We start from the raw sequence: 19663 nt of genomic DNA, 5'->3' as shown, positions 1-19663 counted from the left end.
GTTCTCTTGTGAATCTGTTTTTGAGTTGAACTCACTCATACTGTATTAAATGACTATCATGTGCAATGAACTGGGGATACAAAATTGAAAAACAACACTGTCTTCTGCCCTTGGGAGCTTGCAGTCAGGCAGCAAGTTTCAGGGCATTGACCTTTCTGTAGAATACACTAAAAGGGCAAAGGAGGACAAAAATGTTAGCAGAAGTGGAGGCTAACTTTTCACTACAGAAATAACATCTGAGCTGATCACTGAAGGAAGAAGATTTCAACACTGCATTGCAGAGATGTAGTTCGAATGTGTTAGGAATGGAGGAGCTAGCATGATAAAATGAAGAGAACAGTAAGCTGTCCCATGTGGTCATATAACAACAAAAATGATGATGATGATAGTAAAAAAATAAGAGCATTTATGGAGCAAGGGCAGCATCATGCTAATCTCTTTACAAATACTGACTCATTTTATCCTAGGAGACAGATGAGGAAACTGAGGCAGAAAGAGATGAAGTGACTTGCCCAAGGTCACTCAGCTAGGAAGTGTCTAAGACTGTATTAGCCCTTGGATTTGGTGCTCTGTCTACTGAACCCTCATGTATTCTGCCTGAATATGCAAATCAGAGAGGGGTGAAGTAAGGATAAAAAGCTAAATTGAAATCTAATTGGAGAACTTTAATGGTTTGACCAAATAACTTAAAAGTTGATATTCTAGGCAGTAGAAGACATGCAAATCTCTTTGAGCAGAGCAGTGGCATGATCAGATCCCATCATCAGGGAAATGGCAGTCATTGTGATAGAGATTCTGGAGATCAGAGAGCCAAGTATTTCAGTCTGGGAAAGAGCCAGTAAGAGATTGAAATAGGATAGTAGCATTGTAAATACAGATGATGGGATTTGTGTGAAACATACTGTGAAGACAGAACTGACAAAGTTTGGCAACTGTATATCTGAGCTTCGATGACTGGGAGAAGGGTAATGCTATCAACAGAAGGAGAGAGGTCGAGAGAATGGGAGGTTCTGAGGGAGATGCAAAATTTAGTTGGGATCTGTTAAGTTTAAGGTGATAGGGGGATATTTAAGTGTCTCCCAGTAGGCAACTGGAAATGTAGGACTAGAGCTTGTGGAAGTAATCACACTAAGTAGAGAGATTTAGGAATCATAGGCAGAGCTCAATCCACACAAGTAAAGACAACTATCAAGAACATAGCTTTGGGGGAATGTCTATACCTCTGAAGTAGAAGAAGCCCAAGAGGAAGTTGTCAGAGAATGGGAGAAAACCAGGAGAGGCTGGATATACCAAGAAAATGGTAAAACTACCAAGAACGTGGTAGAAGAGTGGGAAAAGAACCCAACATTTAACGAGAGTCCCTGTTAAATCTGGAGAGAATAATGAAATGAGATTTTACTGCACTTATTTCTTTGAGGACTAACCTGGGTGGGCTTTCCACTTTTCAGTTCTCCCACCAAGTTCCTTGGTTTTTCTCCTTGTGATTCCCTACCTCCCTTCTCCTATGAGTTGGTATTCTTAAGTAGAAACCATAAGCCAGTACTCACCATCAGAATCCACAGGATCTTCTACTTCCTCAGTATAATTCACTTCTGTCCTCACATAAGTATGGAACAAAGTTAAGGGGCACAAATTGGGATTTTTATAGGTGAAAGGGGAAAATTGATATATTCTACGTGAGAGCTTTCTCTTTTTTCTTCATATAATTAACCAACCACATACCTTAAATTTGTAGTGTAGCAGTTCCTTATGCACGATTAAAAAATCCATTTCAGGAGGCATAACCACTCCAATACTCTTGATTTATAAATAGAGGCATACTAAGGTCCTTCCAGATTTCAAAAAAAAGGATATAAAGCTGCACTTTCAGTCAAGGTGTTCCACACAATTGGCAGGATCTGCTGCATAGAGGAAACCATGTGTTTGGGGAAGTTTTTCACTAGAGCTGTTACTGCCTAAAAATCAAAAAAGAAAGACCAAAAAATGGAAAACATGTGGAAGAACTACTTAATTTAAGTTTTCTTCTAAACTGAAAATTTTCTTAAATGTATTGGTGAATTTTTACCTTTAGAACTTCCATCTTAAACCCGCTGTCAGATGTGGGACCATCTGGCATCTGGAGAGCCTGAACAAAGGCCTCAGTGAATTGCTGAACCACAGGAAAGATCAGCACTTTGGCTGCACCCTGTAAAAGAAGTTAAAATCGATGGACATGGTCTCTAGATATGTCTTTTGGCCAGGAATTTCTTGCACACAATCCCCCAAAGGAGATCCACTGTTAAGTTGTGAGATCTGTATGGATCTTTGAAACATCAGCTCCTAACTAAGGGGTCTAACATTTCCACCATTCTAATTTAACACCTGAATTCTTGAATCAAATCTCATGCTTTCTGATTCCAATCCTCATCCCATAAATATCTGAAGACCCGATAAATCAATTAATCGATCAATAAGCATTTAAGTGATTACTCTCTGCCAGACACTATGCTAGTTGCTGGGAAGACAAAGACCAAATGAAAGAGTCCCTAACCTCAGGAAGCTTTCATTATTCTACTGAGGGAGACAAAAAGTAGATATCTCAGAGTATACATTTTGATGGGAAGTCACCAGGACCTGGAGAACACGGAAGTAGGAAATGCCTAGGGTAGGAGATGGGGAAGAACTACAATTCAGGCCCGGGAGATAGCCTGTGAAAAGACACTGCAATAAGAAACAGAGGGACTCCCAAAGGGACTTCTAAAACACAGGGCTCAATGCCCTCAGTTATTTTGGCTTCAGACAAACTGCATTGAAGGGAGGCAAGAAGGTGACAGCAGAAGATCTTAGCAAGTCATTGGACTTGAAAACTGGATGAAAATAAAGGAAACTCAATATAAACAAATACAAATTTTAGTTAAAATGGAAAATCTACATGACAAAACTTTTGAGGTTACTGACTTCAAATAAACTTAGGAAGGATTAACTTAAAAAAACAAACTGAAATCAAACAACTCTGCAAATGACATGGATTTGCATAACATTATTAGTCCTATACTACTGTTACTCCAAAGTCTCACCCACCTTTTCTAACTCTTCCATATTACAGATCATATGAGCACAGGTGGTAAAAATCTCCACAGCACGGGAACGGGTTCGAATACCATAAACCTAAAAGAAAGATTAGGCACTATAAGTAAAATACCATGAATATGCATAACTGTTAATGAAAGCATTGTAAATTACTCTGAGTATTTAACTCATTCTAGATTGATTTGAAGTAGGTCACCTATAGGTATAACACTGGCCACACAGAGGAAAAGAAAGATTTGGGAGGGAGAAGTAAGAGCACCTTACTGATGTCTAAGACTCTGCATCTTATGATTTAGAATATAGAAGACACAACAATAAGATAGTACAAGTAATTATGAAATTTGGCATTACACATGTCAAGTAGATAGAACTGTTCTTTGGGCAGCACAAGGAAGACATACCTATCACTGTGCTATCTTAATGTCTGAAGCTCTTCCATTAAAGATTCATTCTTTTGGATTTATAAGTTCTCTTTCAGCAATGTAAACACTCATGGAAAGATTCATACCAGTTTTTTATTAGGATATTTTAGTGTGAGCTAACTTAATCTGATTGATTTCCTTTGAAAGCTACTGAGATCAAAGCACTAGGAGACTATGGCAATCTTAGCATACTCTGGGAAAGATGGAGAATGGGATGCCAGGAGTTAGAAATGAGGTTGAAAACAAACCTTTTCTATTAATTTTTTTCTAGGGCAAACCCTGGCAGTTATAATGAAACAATCATTCAGGTTGAGCTCTGGTAGGTCCAGTCATATTTAGCTGTATTCTATAATAAAATAATAGATTTGTAATTGTGATTTGGAGACTGGTTACTGGCTAAACAGCATATATTTGGAAATGATTCCATAGCCTCTATTGATGGCTATCTTTCTGCTAACCATAGGAAGGGATTAAGTGGCTTCCATACCTCTGCCATGGTGAAGATCTTATACATCTCTGGGAGAATAACAGGAGCAACAAGTGGCATTTGTGTATCTGTTACTTCCCGAGTGAATTCTAGAATGAAAAGAGAGTTATTGTTGCCCCAACTATTATTCCCAAAGCTATAAAATGCCAGAAAAGACATTGGTGTATTTGAAAGGAAGAACTAGGGACCAGTGGGCTTATTCTAGGAGTAGGGAGGAAGCAGGAAATTGCAGATTTTTTTTAATGAGAAGGGGAAAGATGATGGTGAGAAAGTAAAAGAACCCTTTAGTGAGATTAGGAAGAAGGAAAAAAAAAAATCTTTCCTATATATATACTGCAAAGAAAGTCAAAATAGATGCTATAGAAGTCTTTGTTGGAAATATGTGGGGTGCAACACTGCACTTTCTGAGACGTATCCTCTACTATTAATCTTCATTCATAGTTGCCCCTCTGATAACCATATAGATTTTAGATTTCTTTTGAGTATGGTGCATTACACCAATAATGGATGTCATTTGTTTGCCTGGAAAGTTGTTACTACCTGGAGCTACCTGTATCAAAGTACATGAAAATAACACAAAGGACTATAGATTCTACATTATTGAGTGGTGGAATCATGATGAAAATGGAATTTTAAAGACAGGTCTTCTCACTTTATTGGGCCTTGATTTATCTTCTGTTATTGTTATGTCATCAACAAGAGGGAAAGAAGGTGAAGTGGGGCATTAAGTCATTTGGATTTTTCTCAGATAAGATGATTTAGAAATAAAAGGTGAAAATTTCAAAGTTAGCATAGTTTATTATTGCTGGGCAAGTACCATGGTCCATGGCATAAGTATCAAAGATTCAGGAATAAGTTTCTTATATATGCCAAGTAGGCCTATGATTTGCACTTTAAAAGTTCAATACTTAAGGTTACTTCTATGATTTCCAAAGAAAGTGAGAAATGAAACTGATATTTTGCATATAAATAGTATAAACATTGTTAAAGATAAAGCATGATCTAATTCAATAGGTTTTTATGGAGTGTTTTGTCATCATATTTAGTCTCTCACAACCAATTCTGAAAGTTTCAATCAGTAGGCTGGAATATCTGCAACAACCTCATCTCCTAACTTGTTTGTAAATTAAAGCAATTAAGAGTTCCAATTGCCCTCTGGTAATAAGCAAATTTCCACTGGACTTAAAACTCAGTTCTCTTATATGTAAAAAGTACAGAAAATTGATGAAAGACCCCAGAAGGGTTATGGGGCATTATCATAAAGTTTTTAAGAAAATCATAATGTTCTCATTCCCATAGTCTTTTCACCACACCAGTGTTCCATTTTATCCAAGAACGCCTGAGTCTCTTATATTAACGAAGTACCATTTCCATGCATTTAAATAGTTTAGAAGAATAGTTGCTTGGAGGATGGAAGTTTTTCCTTAATCACAGAAGCAATAACTTATATTCCTTTATCACACTATAATTTGCAAAGCACTTTCCTATGTATTATCTCACTTAACCAACCTGCTAAGGAAGTAATGTTAATTCCTGTTTTACAGCTTAAGGAAACTAAGCATGAAAGACAGGTGCAGCTGCTAAATGGTGGAAGTGGGAGGGCTTTCCAACTTCAAGTTCTTTCACATGTTATTTTTTCTATTATAACTAGACAAAGTATTCTTTGGCAATTTTCACTGGGTTGCTGAGAATAAACTAATATTATGGAAGACATCCATATTGAAAATAAGGAAGACATTATTCTCAGTTAACATCAATGGGGGATTTTTCAAACTCACTTCAGCTCAAGTAAAACTTCTCTTCTCTTGGGTTGATGAGGAAGAAGTAGGTGTAGTCTTGGGAGCCCATGAAGAATTAACCACTTTCCTCAATTAGAGAATAGTATGGCCTGTCACTGTTAATTTATGTTTAAGACACTCAAGTAAAATTGCAGAGACAATATTTTGAAAAGGAACCTAGGGTAATGGAAAGAACTGGTAAGGTGAACTGGAAAAGGCTCAAGGTCCATCAGTTATTTCAGTTCTGCAAATTACAAGTGAGAACTTCAGACAAGAAATGAGAATTCAGTTTCCAATTTAAAAAGGAGAAAGAGGTTTTGAAATAAGTCAAAACTGTTTCTGGATATCAAGGGCCTCACCATACATAAAGAATTCAAAGGAAAATGGTAACCATCATTGAGGCAACATGGCCACTAGTGAGACTGGACCTTGATGTTAAAACTATCAAAGGTCAACATTAGCAACTAGATACCTAGGGGCTAATGGCAAAGAAACCAAGACAACCAAATCTCGGAGGAAATAAAGAAGTCACAAGTGAGGTGGGTTTAATGTTTGTGAGAGAGGTTAAAGAGACATCAATGTCAAATGCAAGATGACCTGAACTCAATGGAAGAATTCCTGGGTCAGATAATTAAGTCTTTTTCTCCTCTAGCTGATGAGGAAACAACCAATCATAAGTAAGTCTGTTTTTTCCTTAAGGGCAATACTGATAAAAAGTTGAGAGAGAGAGAGAGAGAGAGAGAAACACCATTATTTTAAAAGCATGGCATTTTCAGCTGAAAGAATGTGAGATTTCATGGAATATTAACTCTTTTCTCATACTGATGATAAAACAGAGGTTAAATCCAAGTTACATAGTTTAAGAAGTCTAAGCATCTTTCTTAAGTGTGCAATGCAGAAAGGGCCGAAGTGATGAAAAAGGACCAAAGAAAGAGTGATTCTTGAGTTAGAATGAAAAATCAATATCTGTAGATGTTTTTTTCTAAATCTACTTGCCTTGATTTCTCTTATTTTATTTTGCTATTAAGAATTTCTTTGAAAAATTTCCAAATTTATCTTGGCTGAACTTATCTTAGTTATAAAACAAAGGGAGATGAGTGCATCCCTAGTGAGCAGAAATAGTAGCACCAAGCGCCCAATAACCCAGAAAGAGCAGTTAGATCTGGGGCAGATACAGAGAGGGAATCTTAGAGAAATGGAGTGAGGAACAACTATGGTAGTTGAACCCCTTTCACATGCCCTGGGCAAATACTTCTGTCTGATTTTGAAAACATGAGCAAGTCCTTGCTTAGGCAGAAGCATTTAGTACCTGTCAGCACTCGCATGGCTCCATGAACAGCATTCAGATCTCCGCTCACCAACATCTCCATCAGCAGGTTAAAGAGTTGGGGCCAGGCCTCTGGCCAGTCCCAATGCGCAATGGCTGACACTGCATAGGCCACACTGGAACGGACCTTGCTAATTGATTCCCTCAGCCCATTGGGCAGCAGCTCCCGGATAACAATTTTTGCCTGCAGGAAATACCCTCCCTTTAGACCTAGCCCTATGTGATTTATCCAAATTATGTTAGGTATATCTTGAACTATACAGAATGTATTGTATATGCTAGGTGGCACAGAATGTTTTTGAGAAAAAGATGGGAGAGGAATTTGTCAACCTAATGCTTAAGCCACAAACAGTCTTCCTAATAACATGACCCCTCCCCCATGTCCCCCTGAGTTAGTGTTCAGATTTGCAGGGGTATAAAAGGATGATGCTCACACCCTGATCTCTCCAAACAAAGTCCCACACCTCCTCTGGTGAAAAATTTAATAAATCTACTGACCCTTTCAGTCGTTTCAGGAGGCCTGAACTTCTCAGACTGGGCACACCAATGGGTTTCCACATACTGTTTCAAGATGACTGATGCCAACTGGAAAGGAAACAAGCTAATTCATTCCACAGGAATCAGTTGTGGAGAAGAAGCAAAGAGAGTATACCCCAGTTCTTCCTTCCTGCACATTAACCCTGTCTATCCACAATATCTGAAGCACAGATGAATCTGATACAAAATCCCCAGGTATTTGTAAAATCAGTCTTGCAGTTTCTCTTTTTCCATTTGAAGCTCTATCATTGAGAAAAGAAAAACCACTAGAGGCATACCTGGCGAATGGCTAATGCTCCTTGGGGATCCACAGTCAGTTCTGCTAAGTGAACTCCAAATTCTGAAAAGAGAAAAGTTTATCATTACTTTTAACAGTATACAAGAAATGACACAACTTACTGAGAATTAACTGTGATGGTGACAAATAAGATTTCAGTAAATAGTTCAGCCACTTTTTTTTTAGCGGGGGGGCAGGGGACAATCTATTGCTCATACATAGTCTTTAGGCTGAAAAAAGTTGGGGTGTAGGTGGAATAACCTTTGAGTAATGCAAATAAGCTCTTCTACCACTGTATATCTAGCTTATCTCTTTTAAGATAATAAATAATTCTAACTATTATAAGGTCACCCTAAACAAAGTCTAGGAGTTAACTACCCACATGTGTGTCACTAGGGATCAGATGACTGACTGTCTGTTAGGAAGAAGCTCTGGGCATCCAGCTCTGGTTCAGAACTGAGGGATAAGTAGGTTTAACAAGCTTGGTAAAAATAGAAGTGCTACAGGAAATCCAACCATTTTTAGTTTGTGTTTGTACACAGTGAAAGTGCATGGGTCCATTGGTGCCACCCCCCAAACTCAAACATAGAATTGATTCACATTGGCAATGAGATAATGATCAAATATCTGTCTGGCAGAAATAGAAGAAGAAAAATCCAAAAGAGAACTCCAATTTCAAGTTGAGTTATTGAGAACTAAGGTCAAGCAGATTTTCAGATCCTGAAGATCTTTAGGAATCACTCTGAGGCTGATTACTTCCAAACAGGCCCTTGAAAAGTTTCTGTCCACATAACTAAAATGATTTATTAAGCACAAAACCCCAACTGATTATGTTGACATATGTATTCAAAATGAACCATACAAAGGGAGAAAATTTGGAACTCAAGGTTTTAAAAGTGAATGTTGAAACTTTTTTTCATATAACTGGAGAAAAATGAAAAATACATCAAAATGAATGAACTATGCATTAGAGAAATGTCTATATTCAAATGCCTATACCCCTTCTTGTTGGTATTTAGGTATCTTAAGTAACTAGATTACTACAAAGACTAGATCTGTGGTTAAAAAACTTAACAGTTACAACTGCATTCCTACGGCACCAATCATCTCACTTTGGCAGGAAGAAGGCATTTTTTAAAAAGCAGGAATACCACAAGAAAAAGAAATCTTGAGTTGTTCAAGAAGACAAACTCTTTTCCCCAGTAGTTATTAGATGATGAAATCATAAAAAGAAAAAAAATTTGGAAAAATTACTCCAGAAGCTTCTGAAATTCATTATATTTCCTAAAGATAATCCTGCTAATGTAGCCTATACATTTTACATTTCTAGTTGAGGGGGGCCATCTATATGTTATCCATAAGCAAACTTACCTGGGGGAATTTCAGACCACCTTTTATAGACATTTAGAAAATGATTCTAATCAGCTGAATTGAATATAATTTAGGAAGGGTCCTCAGGTACCAAATGTTCAAGTCAATTTAGGCAAGAGAACAATAGGAAATCTAAAAATAACCGTGAAATCTATTCAAAAGAATAGGTATTTTCAATGACCTCTATACTCTTTTATCACCCATATAGATCTAAGTCATTTTAGTATGGGTCATCTTGAATCAGATTTTAATGATTCTAGAATTAGCACAATTTCTTGGAACCATTCATATTGAGAAAATGTGAACCACAATAAGAATAAAAATTTTTCCAAAGGAAATATGAGAACAAAACAAATACATGCATATTTAGGAAAAACAAAACTTTCATTGGTAAGGAAGGGAGAGCTACAAAGGAGCAATGTCAGAAAACTGTACTATTTGAAACTTGTTTGGTTGGATATAGATCTTCCTGAGCTGAGAGTGAAGAGTTTTAACCAAATCAGAAGGACAGAAACGTACAGGCATGTTAAGAGGATAACAAGGAGGCCTTGTGGTAAGAGCAAACCATCCATTCATATCCAACTACCCTGCACCTAAACAGAGGGGAAAAAAGCAGCACAGAACAAAAAAGGCTGCTATCACAGATCTGAATAGTTCCTACCCCAGGCCAGAAATACTTCTTGAGCTACCCAAGCATATCTAGGGTTTTAATCATGTCTCCCCCCCACCCCAGAAACCACTCACTATAAAAGGTAGATGAACTGGGCTTCTCAGCCCTTTATCCTTCTCTCCAATGGTCAAGGCTAGTTGATTGTGGGAATATGTTATATCCAGGGGTACAGCAATTATCTAAGGGTTGCAGAAAGTACCCAGAGGAATGTCTCCTATTTGGACCTCAACTTCTGGTAGGCAAGTTACTTTCCATATCCCAGGGACTCCAGCGAAATGATGAGAAATGAGTCTCTGATAATCAGCAAGAGACAACATTGCAACAGTAAAGAAAAGTCTGGCATAGAAAATAACAAGTATCCCTGAATCTTAGGCATCCATTAGGTTTTCCTTATATTTGCTTTAAAATATCAATAGGTTTCTAATGAAATGAAGGCAACTCTATACATGTATATAAACAAAGTTGTTAAAAGGTGTAATATTAATCTCTATTTTGAATTCTAAGAGAATAATATTTATAAAAGAGAAAAAAATTGTCATTAGTTTCCTAAGGCAGAAATAACTAGAAAAGGAATTGGGGGTGGGGGTGGAAGACAGCACTGATTTCCTAGAGGCTTCAACACCCCCACCCCAAGGAATAAAAAATGATTTGGAAACCTAAGACAATTAAATTAAACTAAATTAAATGGGTGAAGTCAGCATAAACAAGGGCAAGTGTCAATTTTCCTATTACTGTTTTCTTCACCCCAAATCATAAATTAACCCTCTCCCCAATACAATTATTGGATTATCAGTTGTCACAGAATAATTGATAAAAATAACTCTAGTCCATCTCCTCCAAAAAAGTTTGCTAGACCTAGTTGATACAAACAACAAGCTGGAGGCCTCCTTGTTTTTTGCTAAGGATGTACCAGTACACTCCTTTGGTTGTATAACTTTAATCTTATCACCTCATCATCCCATTGTCTCTTATACCATTTCTCAAACACAAGCCCTTGATATTTTGGGGAAGACTGGGATTAGTTAAAAACATTTCCCCCAGGGGCGGCTAGGTGGCGCAGTGGATAGAGCACCGGCCCTGGAGGCAGGAGTACCTGAGTTCAAATGTGGACTCAGACACTTAATAATTACCTAGCTGTGTGGCCTTGGGCAAGTCACTTAACCCCACTGCTTTGCAAAAACTTAAAAAAAAAATCCCCACCCCCCAAACAATTCTTCCCACACTCCTCCTTGTTTATTTTCTTCTCTGCAGATGGAAAAATTTAATAGGGCATATATTCAGATGCACATTGAACTACACCTTCATGTATTTCATGGTAACAGGTACTTCTTTATCTACTTGATGTTTTCTATGTGGATGGATAATCAGTCTGAGTGTTTACAGATCTCTTCCAGAAGGTTCTGTAATATTCTGGAACTTGTCGCAATTAGCATCATATCCTCACTAAATAGGTAGGAATAAAGGACCTCATCATTCACAGGGAAACCTCTCTTTGATCTGGATCCTGTGATCTCTTATTTCTCTGGAAAAATACCTTAAGCAAGCGTGTGTGTGTGTGTGTGTGTGTGTGTGTGTGTGTGTGTGTGTGTGTGTATCTTGCTGTTTTAAACCTCTTTGGTGTTTTCAGAAGCTTTTGTGCAAAAAATAAGCTAATTCTGTTATATCTTCCAAGATATCTTGAATGATTTTGATGTATGGAAAAGAGATGCTTTGCTTGAAAAGTACTGATATATGGCAATATTCTGTTCAGTCAAATCAAATAGTTTTTTGTAATTAAGTAAATAGTAAACACAATGGGACCTTAATTTTGCTATGTCCTTCAGTTAGACGTGAAAAAGTAAAGATGTCATCCATTACTGAATATTATTACTTGTCAAAGTTTGCTTATTCCTTTGATACCAGTGATTTCTGAATAAATCACCATAAGATTTTACATAGATGAGAGAGTAGATACACAAACAGGAAGTTTTGATAGTTTTTGGCTACCTTTTTTTTTGAATATTAATAAAAATTGAAATTTTTTTCTGCTGTTATTTTATACATATATATCTATATATCTATATCACTCAAAGTCCTTATAATCACTTCCCTTTCAACATGGAGCTCCTCTCTATATTTGGTTCAGCCCAGCTACTTTAGCCTTTTTCTTCTCTTTACTGTCATTTCTACCTTCTCTTGAAGTACAATTGGGAATATGTGAGGTGATTCCACTCTCTGACTCTTTAAAATGATTTCTGCAAGTGCCTCTGTGACAACTTTGCTTAGCTGGATCCCTTGCAAAGCCTTCTTTAAACTGATTTTATCTTCTACTCCTTCTCTCTATTTTAATCATTCATTACTCCTCTTCGTAAGATTTTGTCAATGGGTTTATTTTCTAACTAGGTGTTGCCTTTGGCAGTCATCTCTCTCCATGTGGTAAGAGTAAGTCAGATGATTGATACTTCCTGAGCTCTTTTGTTCTCACTCTACCATCCATTTACATCAGTTAAAATGGATAAAATTACTACCATAAGTACTGATGTAATTAATTTGTTGTCCAGTTCCCATTTCTAATTTTATTACCCTTTTTTGAAAATTCAGGCTTGTTGTGTGCTCTATTTTTTCTAATTATTCTTTCTGCTTAAAAAAAAATCCAGCTAATTATGATCTTAATTCTGTAAAGTCTATGGGCTGACAGCTGATTCAGGGATAACTCCCATTCAAATATCAAACCTTTTTCTGTCTTGTTAAATGGAAAACCCAATTTTCCTGAATGTGGTTCAGTGAATGAATACTTTACTACAATACTTAAAAAGGAACTGAATGAATCCTAATTTCAGATACAGGGCTCTAAGGAAAAATTGTTTCTTGCAGCATTACAGCCTGGTATGCTGATGTCTGATGCTTGGGTTTGAAGTCCTCAGCTCCAATTCAATTCGACAAACATTTATTAAATGCCTACTGTGTTCAAGTATTTTAAGGTCACATGTTGAGATGGTTTATCAACGATAATCTCATAGGGTTAACATGAGTAGAATATCTGGGAATTACAAAGTAATAATGTGCTATCATTATTGTTACACAGTTAATCTTTTTGGTGCCTTCTCAACTTTGCATGGCAAAACATAGGCAAGAAGATTTTAAAGGATTAGTTTAAGAATTTCAAATTCTCTTAATGATGAAATCAGGAATAAATAGAACATTTTATGCTGCTTTTTCACCTTATTTTAAAACTGACCAATACAGATGCTCCTGCTCACTGGTGACTCCTCTTAAAGAGATAAAATACAGCTTACAAGTGTTCGTTCAACAGAGACATGTATAGTGTTTCCTAGAGGGGTTGATACAACTCAAGTTAACTGCAGAAAGCAATGCCCTAGGCTGTCTTCATCCCAATGGAACTACTTGAAAGCAGGGGAAAAGGGCAGCAAATGCCTCTGTGCTCTCTGGAAAAGGGGCCATACCCAGGACTGAGAGACAGGACTCTCTGGTCTTCTAGCAAGCAAGATTAAGCATGGTTTGAACTGTATAAATTACTGAGTTGCATCTTTATCCTTTTAAGTGTATGTAGACCACAACAATAATTTAAGGAATTCAATTATTTTGAGTAAATTCTGTCAGGTGAAATGAGGCTAGCACCAATCTGTTAGTTTTGGTTCCAACACTGACCCTAGGCTTCATTTACACGTTTCATCAGCACACTGACTCACAGTTCTTCCTTCCAATCCCACTTCCTGTTCTCTCTTTGTCATCTCTCAAACCCTTGTCTCTTTAGTCTCTCTCTTGCCAGTCTTATCATCCATGTTTCCACTTCTCTCCTTTCACCCCAACTTGGCAAACACATTCCATTTAAACATTTATTTAGAAGGGAAAGGGCAAAGGAGAGAATGGAAGAGGACAGGAGGGTGCACAAGTTAAGAAATGCTATTGGCCTTGAGGGTCTATCAGACATAGCACCCTGACAATCAGGGTTTTTTGTAAACTGCTGGAGGGGGAATTGCATAGGGGTTTAGATAAGGGAGGCAGGAGTGGGAAGCTCTAAGTAGAGCTCTAGCATGGCTCCATCACTCCCAGGGGGCCAGGAAGCAGGGGCACCACAAAACCACAGCTGAAAGGAAAAAGAAAACTCCACCACTGGCCTTTCTCCGAGCGCGGCCGCCTTCCGCTCGGCTCAGTGCCCGCCACATGCCCAGGAGCGCGTCTGGATCCTTGAGGGGCTCCCTTCGCAGGAGGACAATGCTTACGCTACACTGCAAGAGAGCCAGAAAAGTGCCCATGAAAACCAGAAAGCAAATGCTCAACCGGCAGGATCATCTCTCTAGGCAGCTAAGATGGGGAAATCAATACTTCAATATCTTGGGCACCAAATAAGAGCCAGGAGAAGTGAGGGAGAGCTATTTCCACCCCCTCCCTAGCCCCAGTATTATATTGGTAGATATTACAGTGGGAGCAAAGAGAGAACTTATCCTCGTGAAGCCACCAGGGACAGATGACTAATAGGTAATCAAGATAGAAATGACTGATAGATCCTGAGGAAAATGCTACAATATTTCTGATAGAAGGAAGTACCAAAAGAATGAAGGCAAGCTCTTCTGGTCTAGAGGATTTGTGGTGACAAGAAAGGCTACCCATTCCATTCTGTTGTGATACTAGCTTTGGAGGAAGGATGGAGAAAAATGGAATAATAATAAAGATCTAAGAGGAAGCAGTCAACATAGACCTGAAATAACAGAGATGGTATCTTCCCCACCTTGTCAATAGAGAAAAGTGTCTACAGTTAGGATACCTTGGGAATTCACAATCTCTCAGTGTCCACAACTATCATTTCATGGAAAGATATGCAATCATGGCTGCAAAGGTGTTTTGTGTTTTCTAAGAAATTCCTCATTCCCTTTAAATATCATTGCTCTTAGGAAAGCTGTTTCTGTCAGAACTATCTGTTGAGGTACTGTGCAGCAGTGGACCTACTGAATACTTAGATCGAAATGAAGAATGAAGCTGCCAGCTGGATTTCCTTCTGTGATTCATTCTGTTAAATAGGCTTTAACTGAAATACTAGATTGACCTGGTAGGACTTCTTCAGCTCAAAGAAATAGAGGAACAGAGCAGCATATCTACCAGCTCAGTAAAATCCTTCTAGGACACCAGACTAATGGAGCAAACTCCCTTGATGCGATATGGATTGTGAGGCTGGCTCAAAGGAGACATGGTAAAGTGGAATGTAGCAGCTACTTCTTCCACATATGAATTTTACAGTTGGGAGGACTCTGGAAATACCTCAACTTTCCCGCTAGGAAAATAGGCAACTAATTGTAGGGCAGCAGCTTTCCTGGAAATGTCAGATGGCAAGTTAAAAGACCAGAATATGCTTTGGGTTCTAAAACTTTGTATTCCCTGAGAAGCACTTTCACCAAATTTAATCTAAGAAGTGTAAACATCTGCTATGTGGAAGACATTGTATTAGGTGCCAGGAAAACAAAGATAGAATGAAAAAATGAGTCCCTCAAGGAGTTTACAAGGGAAGATACAATAGGACAAACCAACAAACAATAATTTAGGGAGGGAGAGAACATCAAAAACTAAAGGGATCAGGAAAAAGCATGGCAGGAGTTAAACCTTGAAGAAAAAAGAAGGCATAGGAGGCAGCCTCTGCAAAGGAAGGAGAGAAGGGTGTTGAGAGAGGAAAACATTAAGTAGGGCACTTTGACTAAAATGGGATCAGATGATCATAGGTTCATAGATTTATAGACAAAAGGACCCTAGAATTCAATTGCCTCGGTTCATTGATGAATAAAGACACAGAGATGCTCAGTGATTTACCAAGGGTTATGCAACTACCAGTAAGATTGAATTTGGATTTGAATTCAGGTTTTTCTGCTTCCAAGTCTGGTGACTATTATCTCTTAATAATGGACTGGAATATATATAAAAGAAAGGGGTGAGGGTGGGGGGGGGGGTGAGGAAGAAAACAAACCCAGAATGGTAGGATGAAGTCATATTATGCTAAACTGAAGAGCTTATATTTTATTCTATAGGCAGTAAGGGACTGAAGATTATTGAGCAAGATGAGAGATAATAGTTAGATTTACGTCCTAAGATTAGTTTGCCCATTATATGGAGGGTGGATGGGGGAAGAGGAGCGGCTCAAATCCAGAGTTCTAAGTAAGAGGTTACTGTAATAATCTTAAGAAAGCGGAGATAAGGGTCTGAACAAGAGTGATGGCTCTGAGTTGAAAAATGGGGCAAAGGGATTGAAAAGAAATGTTCCAGGCTTTCACTTGATTTAACAAGTTGGAGGGACGGGGAGGGAAGAGAAGGAAGAAAAATTTGTGGAGACAGAAAAATATCCGTAAGATATGATACCATAAAGATCACTTAAAGTTTGAAGGAAAGGTATTTCCCAATTTTTCAGGGCAGAAGATGGAAGCAAAGTCCTTGTGATATCTTATAATGACATATCACAGCACTCTGAAGAATCTTTGGAAGGATACTACTTGAGGGAACTGTTTCTCACTTCAGACTTTCAGTTAGTTGATAGAAGAAACAGGATCTTCAACTCCTGCTCTTCATCACCTCCATGCCCTAAATACTTGGCTAATTCTAGTTTTGGGCAGTCAGGTGCTATCTGCTTACTCTGAAGAGGACAAGAATACAAAGGTAATAAGTCTTGGCCTAAATTGAGCAGACCAATCAATTACAAAACTGGTGTAGAATATTCTGAAGTGTGTTTGGGCTATAAGGCAAAGCAGAGTTTGCTCTAATGCCACTAGGGAATGAGAAAGAAGAGTCAGGATCCTAAGTCTTAAGAAAGGGCACAATCCTTCCACCACCAGTGTTCTTTCCAATGAAAGATACATGAACAATGACATGAGCAGAATTAACCTTCTTGTTTCTGAATTTAAAGGATAAGTTTCTAAAGGATTTTAGAAAAAACAAAACAATCAATTTTCATAGCAGCTCCCAAAAGAACAGAAGTCACTACACCAAGCTCCAGCAATCCCTACCCTCTTCAGGTAGTATGAACATCTAAGCTGTATACTGTACTGCTACTAGACACAACAATGAATCCCTTTCTTTTAAGATCAACTCTTTTTTTTCCACAACACATTTCTATCAAGTTATATAGAAAATAACTTTAATATTATAACCCCCCCCAGTGGCACTGATAAATCACAAAGTTTTGAAGACATCTGAAGAGACCAATACTTTGAAATGAACTTGGCAGATTAGGAGCAACTGTGTACAAATAAAATGAGAGTATTGTCAAAGTTGGTCGGCTCAGGGCTACAATGGGTATCACTGTAAAAACAGCCAAGACCTCATGTTCATGGGGAACCTGTCAAAGTCACCCCCACGGCACTACAAGCAACAGAAAAGTCCTTCTAGAGCCATCTGCTTTGAGCAACAGGAACCTGGCCCTAAAACTGATGGAGTTCCCTTGCTTTGCACGCGCGCACGCACACATACACACACACACACACACACACACCCCAATTTTGACTAGGAGGCCATTTTTCCTCCAAATCCATCTACTGAACGGCTGGTTCTGCCTCTTGACTCCCGATCCAACAAACGTCGCTGTCCTTACCTTCATGGAAGAATGATTCTTAGTCCTGCTGTTATTTTCAGTTGTATTTTAAGTAGCCAGAGTCTAAGTAACACCACCTTCCCTGATACCAACAGAGAGAAAAGTCCTTAAAAAACCCCAGAAACAACAATCCAACAGCTTTAATGCTTCAAGTCCGCAATCCTTCATTTCCTAAGTCTACTAAGAACAAACTTTAAAGGCTTTCTCTTTCTCCTCGCTTGCTGAGAGTCTAAGCGAATGCTATCAAATAAGATGCTGGACTAAAAACATCACGTTCCGGGGAGAGCTCCCACTATCAGAAGTCTATAGCGGGTGTCAATCTAGATGGTAGAGGCTGCAGTGGATGCCTGACTCCTACCCCGGGGACATGTGGGGGTGCTCGGGAGGCCGCCGGCGAGACCTGGAGGGGCTTCCCTGGGGCTAGATTCCCGGAGAGGATGGGGGATGCTCTGCCCCTGCTCCTCCCCGGAGGCCTGCCCCCTCCAGAGCATTGTTTCCAGCTCGGCACGCTCCTTTGTGGAGCTGCTCGCTCTCCCTCCCGCAGGCGCCGAGCCCGAGGCTTTACAAGTCCTGGCCCCCGAGGGGGTCTCTTTGTGAGCCGGGCCGGGATCCGGCTCCAGCACGAGGCGCGTGATCGTCCCGGGCGGGCGGCGGCCCCGGGCTGGGGCTGGGGCCGGGACCGGGACCGGGACCGGGGCCGGGGCCGGGGCCGGGGCCGGGGCCGGGGCCGGGCTCCAGCTCGTGCGCGCGCAGTAGCGCCGGCCCCCGCGGACGGCGGCCCCCCCCGCCCCGCTTCCGCGCCGCGCCCCTCCCGAGGCGCCGGGCCCCCCCCGAGGCGCCGGGCCCCCCCGGGACGCCGGGCCCCCCCGGGGCGGCGGGCGGGCGCCGCCGGCCTCACTCACCCTCCGTCACCTCCAGCACCTTAATCTGCTCCTCCGCGGCCGCGCGCACCTCCTGCACCGGGGACAGGATCCCCGTCAGCGTCTCCACCAGGGCCTCTTTCAGGCCCTGCGCCACTGGCCCCGGCAGCCCGGAGCCCGCGCCCGCCGCCGCCGCCGCCATCTTCCCGCCCTCCCGCCCGCCGCCGGCCCGCCCGCCCGCCAGCCAGCCCCGCGGCCGCGCCTCCCGCCGCCGGGGCCCGCCGCCGGCACGACGGCTCCCGCGCGCGGCCAATCCGCGAAGCCGCACATGCGCAGCGCGGGGGCCTCCGCGGACAGCGCCCCCTCTGGCCGGGAGGAAGCTCCGCTCCTCCGCTGAAGAGGGGGCACGTAGAGTGTCCTGGGGACGAACGTCCTCCTGGAGGCCAGGTGTCCCTGGGTAGCGGCCAGAGACGCGTGAGCATCGCTCGTCACAGTGCCCACGGAAGGCACCCAGCTGATGCTGGCGTATTAGTCCTAGCAATTGTTATTATTATGATTTATCACAAGGCGATAGATAAATACTAGCCATTCTATTATTATTATTATTAGAAAGTGACATATAAAACTATTATTTTAGAAGTTAACATATAAATGCTAGCTATTTTATTGTTAGTAATTATTATCATGTGCTTAATAAATAGTAGCTATAATTTATCAGAAGGTGATAGATCAATGCTAGCCATTATATTATTATTAGAAAGTGATATATAAAACTATTATTTTAGAAGTTAACATATAAATGCTAGCTATTTTATTGTTAGTAATTATTATTATGTGCTTAATAAGTAGTAGCTATAATTTATCAAAAGGTGATAGATCAATGCTAGCCATTATATTATTATTATTAGAAAGCAACATATAAAACTATTAGTTTAGAAGTTAACATACAGTCATGGAACACTATTGTTTTATTAGAAACCAGGAGGGATGGGAATTCAGGGAAGCCTGGAGGGATTTGCATGAACTGATACTGAACAAGATGAGCAGAACCACAAAAATGTCCTACACCCTAACAGCAGCATGGGGATGATGATCAACCCTGATGGATTCGCTCATCCCATCACAGCAACAATCAGGGACAATATGAGGCTGTCTGCAGTGGAGAATACCATCTATATCCAGAGAAAGAACTGTGGAGTTTGAACAAAGGCCAAGGACTATTTTAATTTAGGAAAAAAAAAAACCCTGATATTTTATTGTCTGATCTTGCTATCTCTTATACTTTATGTTTCTTCCTA

General features: G+C 40.0%; 1 protein-coding gene across 2 annotated transcripts in view; it reads right to left on the bottom strand.

Moving 5' to 3' along the window:
• IPO9 (importin 9) overlaps nt 1-18546 on the bottom strand; it is a 36230-nt gene extending 17684 nt beyond the window's left edge. Inside the window, exons 1-9 of one of the 2 annotated variants that reach the window (XM_074222361.1) lie at nt 18408-18546; nt 7899-7960; nt 7582-7668; nt 7066-7267; nt 3979-4067; nt 3061-3147; nt 2066-2185; nt 1855-1955; nt 1548-1606 (exon numbers count right to left, since the gene is read on the bottom strand). In XM_074222361.1, coding sequence (XP_074078462.1) covers nt 1548-1606; nt 1855-1955; nt 2066-2185; nt 3061-3147; nt 3979-4067; nt 7066-7126 — 517 coding nt within the window. In that variant the 5' untranslated portion in view covers nt 7127-7267; nt 7582-7668; nt 7899-7960; nt 18408-18546. Of the gene's footprint in view, nt 1-1547; nt 1607-1854; nt 1956-2065; nt 2186-3060; nt 3148-3978; nt 4068-7065; nt 7268-7581; nt 7669-7898; nt 7961-14056; nt 14163-18407 lie in introns of those variants that run through there. The other variant, XM_074222362.1, reaches the window with a different exon arrangement.
• Between the last annotated feature and the right edge of the window lie 1117 nt (nt 18547-19663).

Source organism: Macrotis lagotis, chromosome 2, assembly GCF_037893015.1.
Source record: "Macrotis lagotis isolate mMagLag1 chromosome 2, bilby.v1.9.chrom.fasta, whole genome shotgun sequence".
NCBI lineage: Eukaryota > Metazoa > Chordata > Mammalia > Peramelemorphia > Peramelidae > Macrotis > Macrotis lagotis.
The sequence above is the reverse complement of the archived record's forward strand: the minus strand, read 5'-3'. Positions and strand labels throughout refer to the sequence as shown.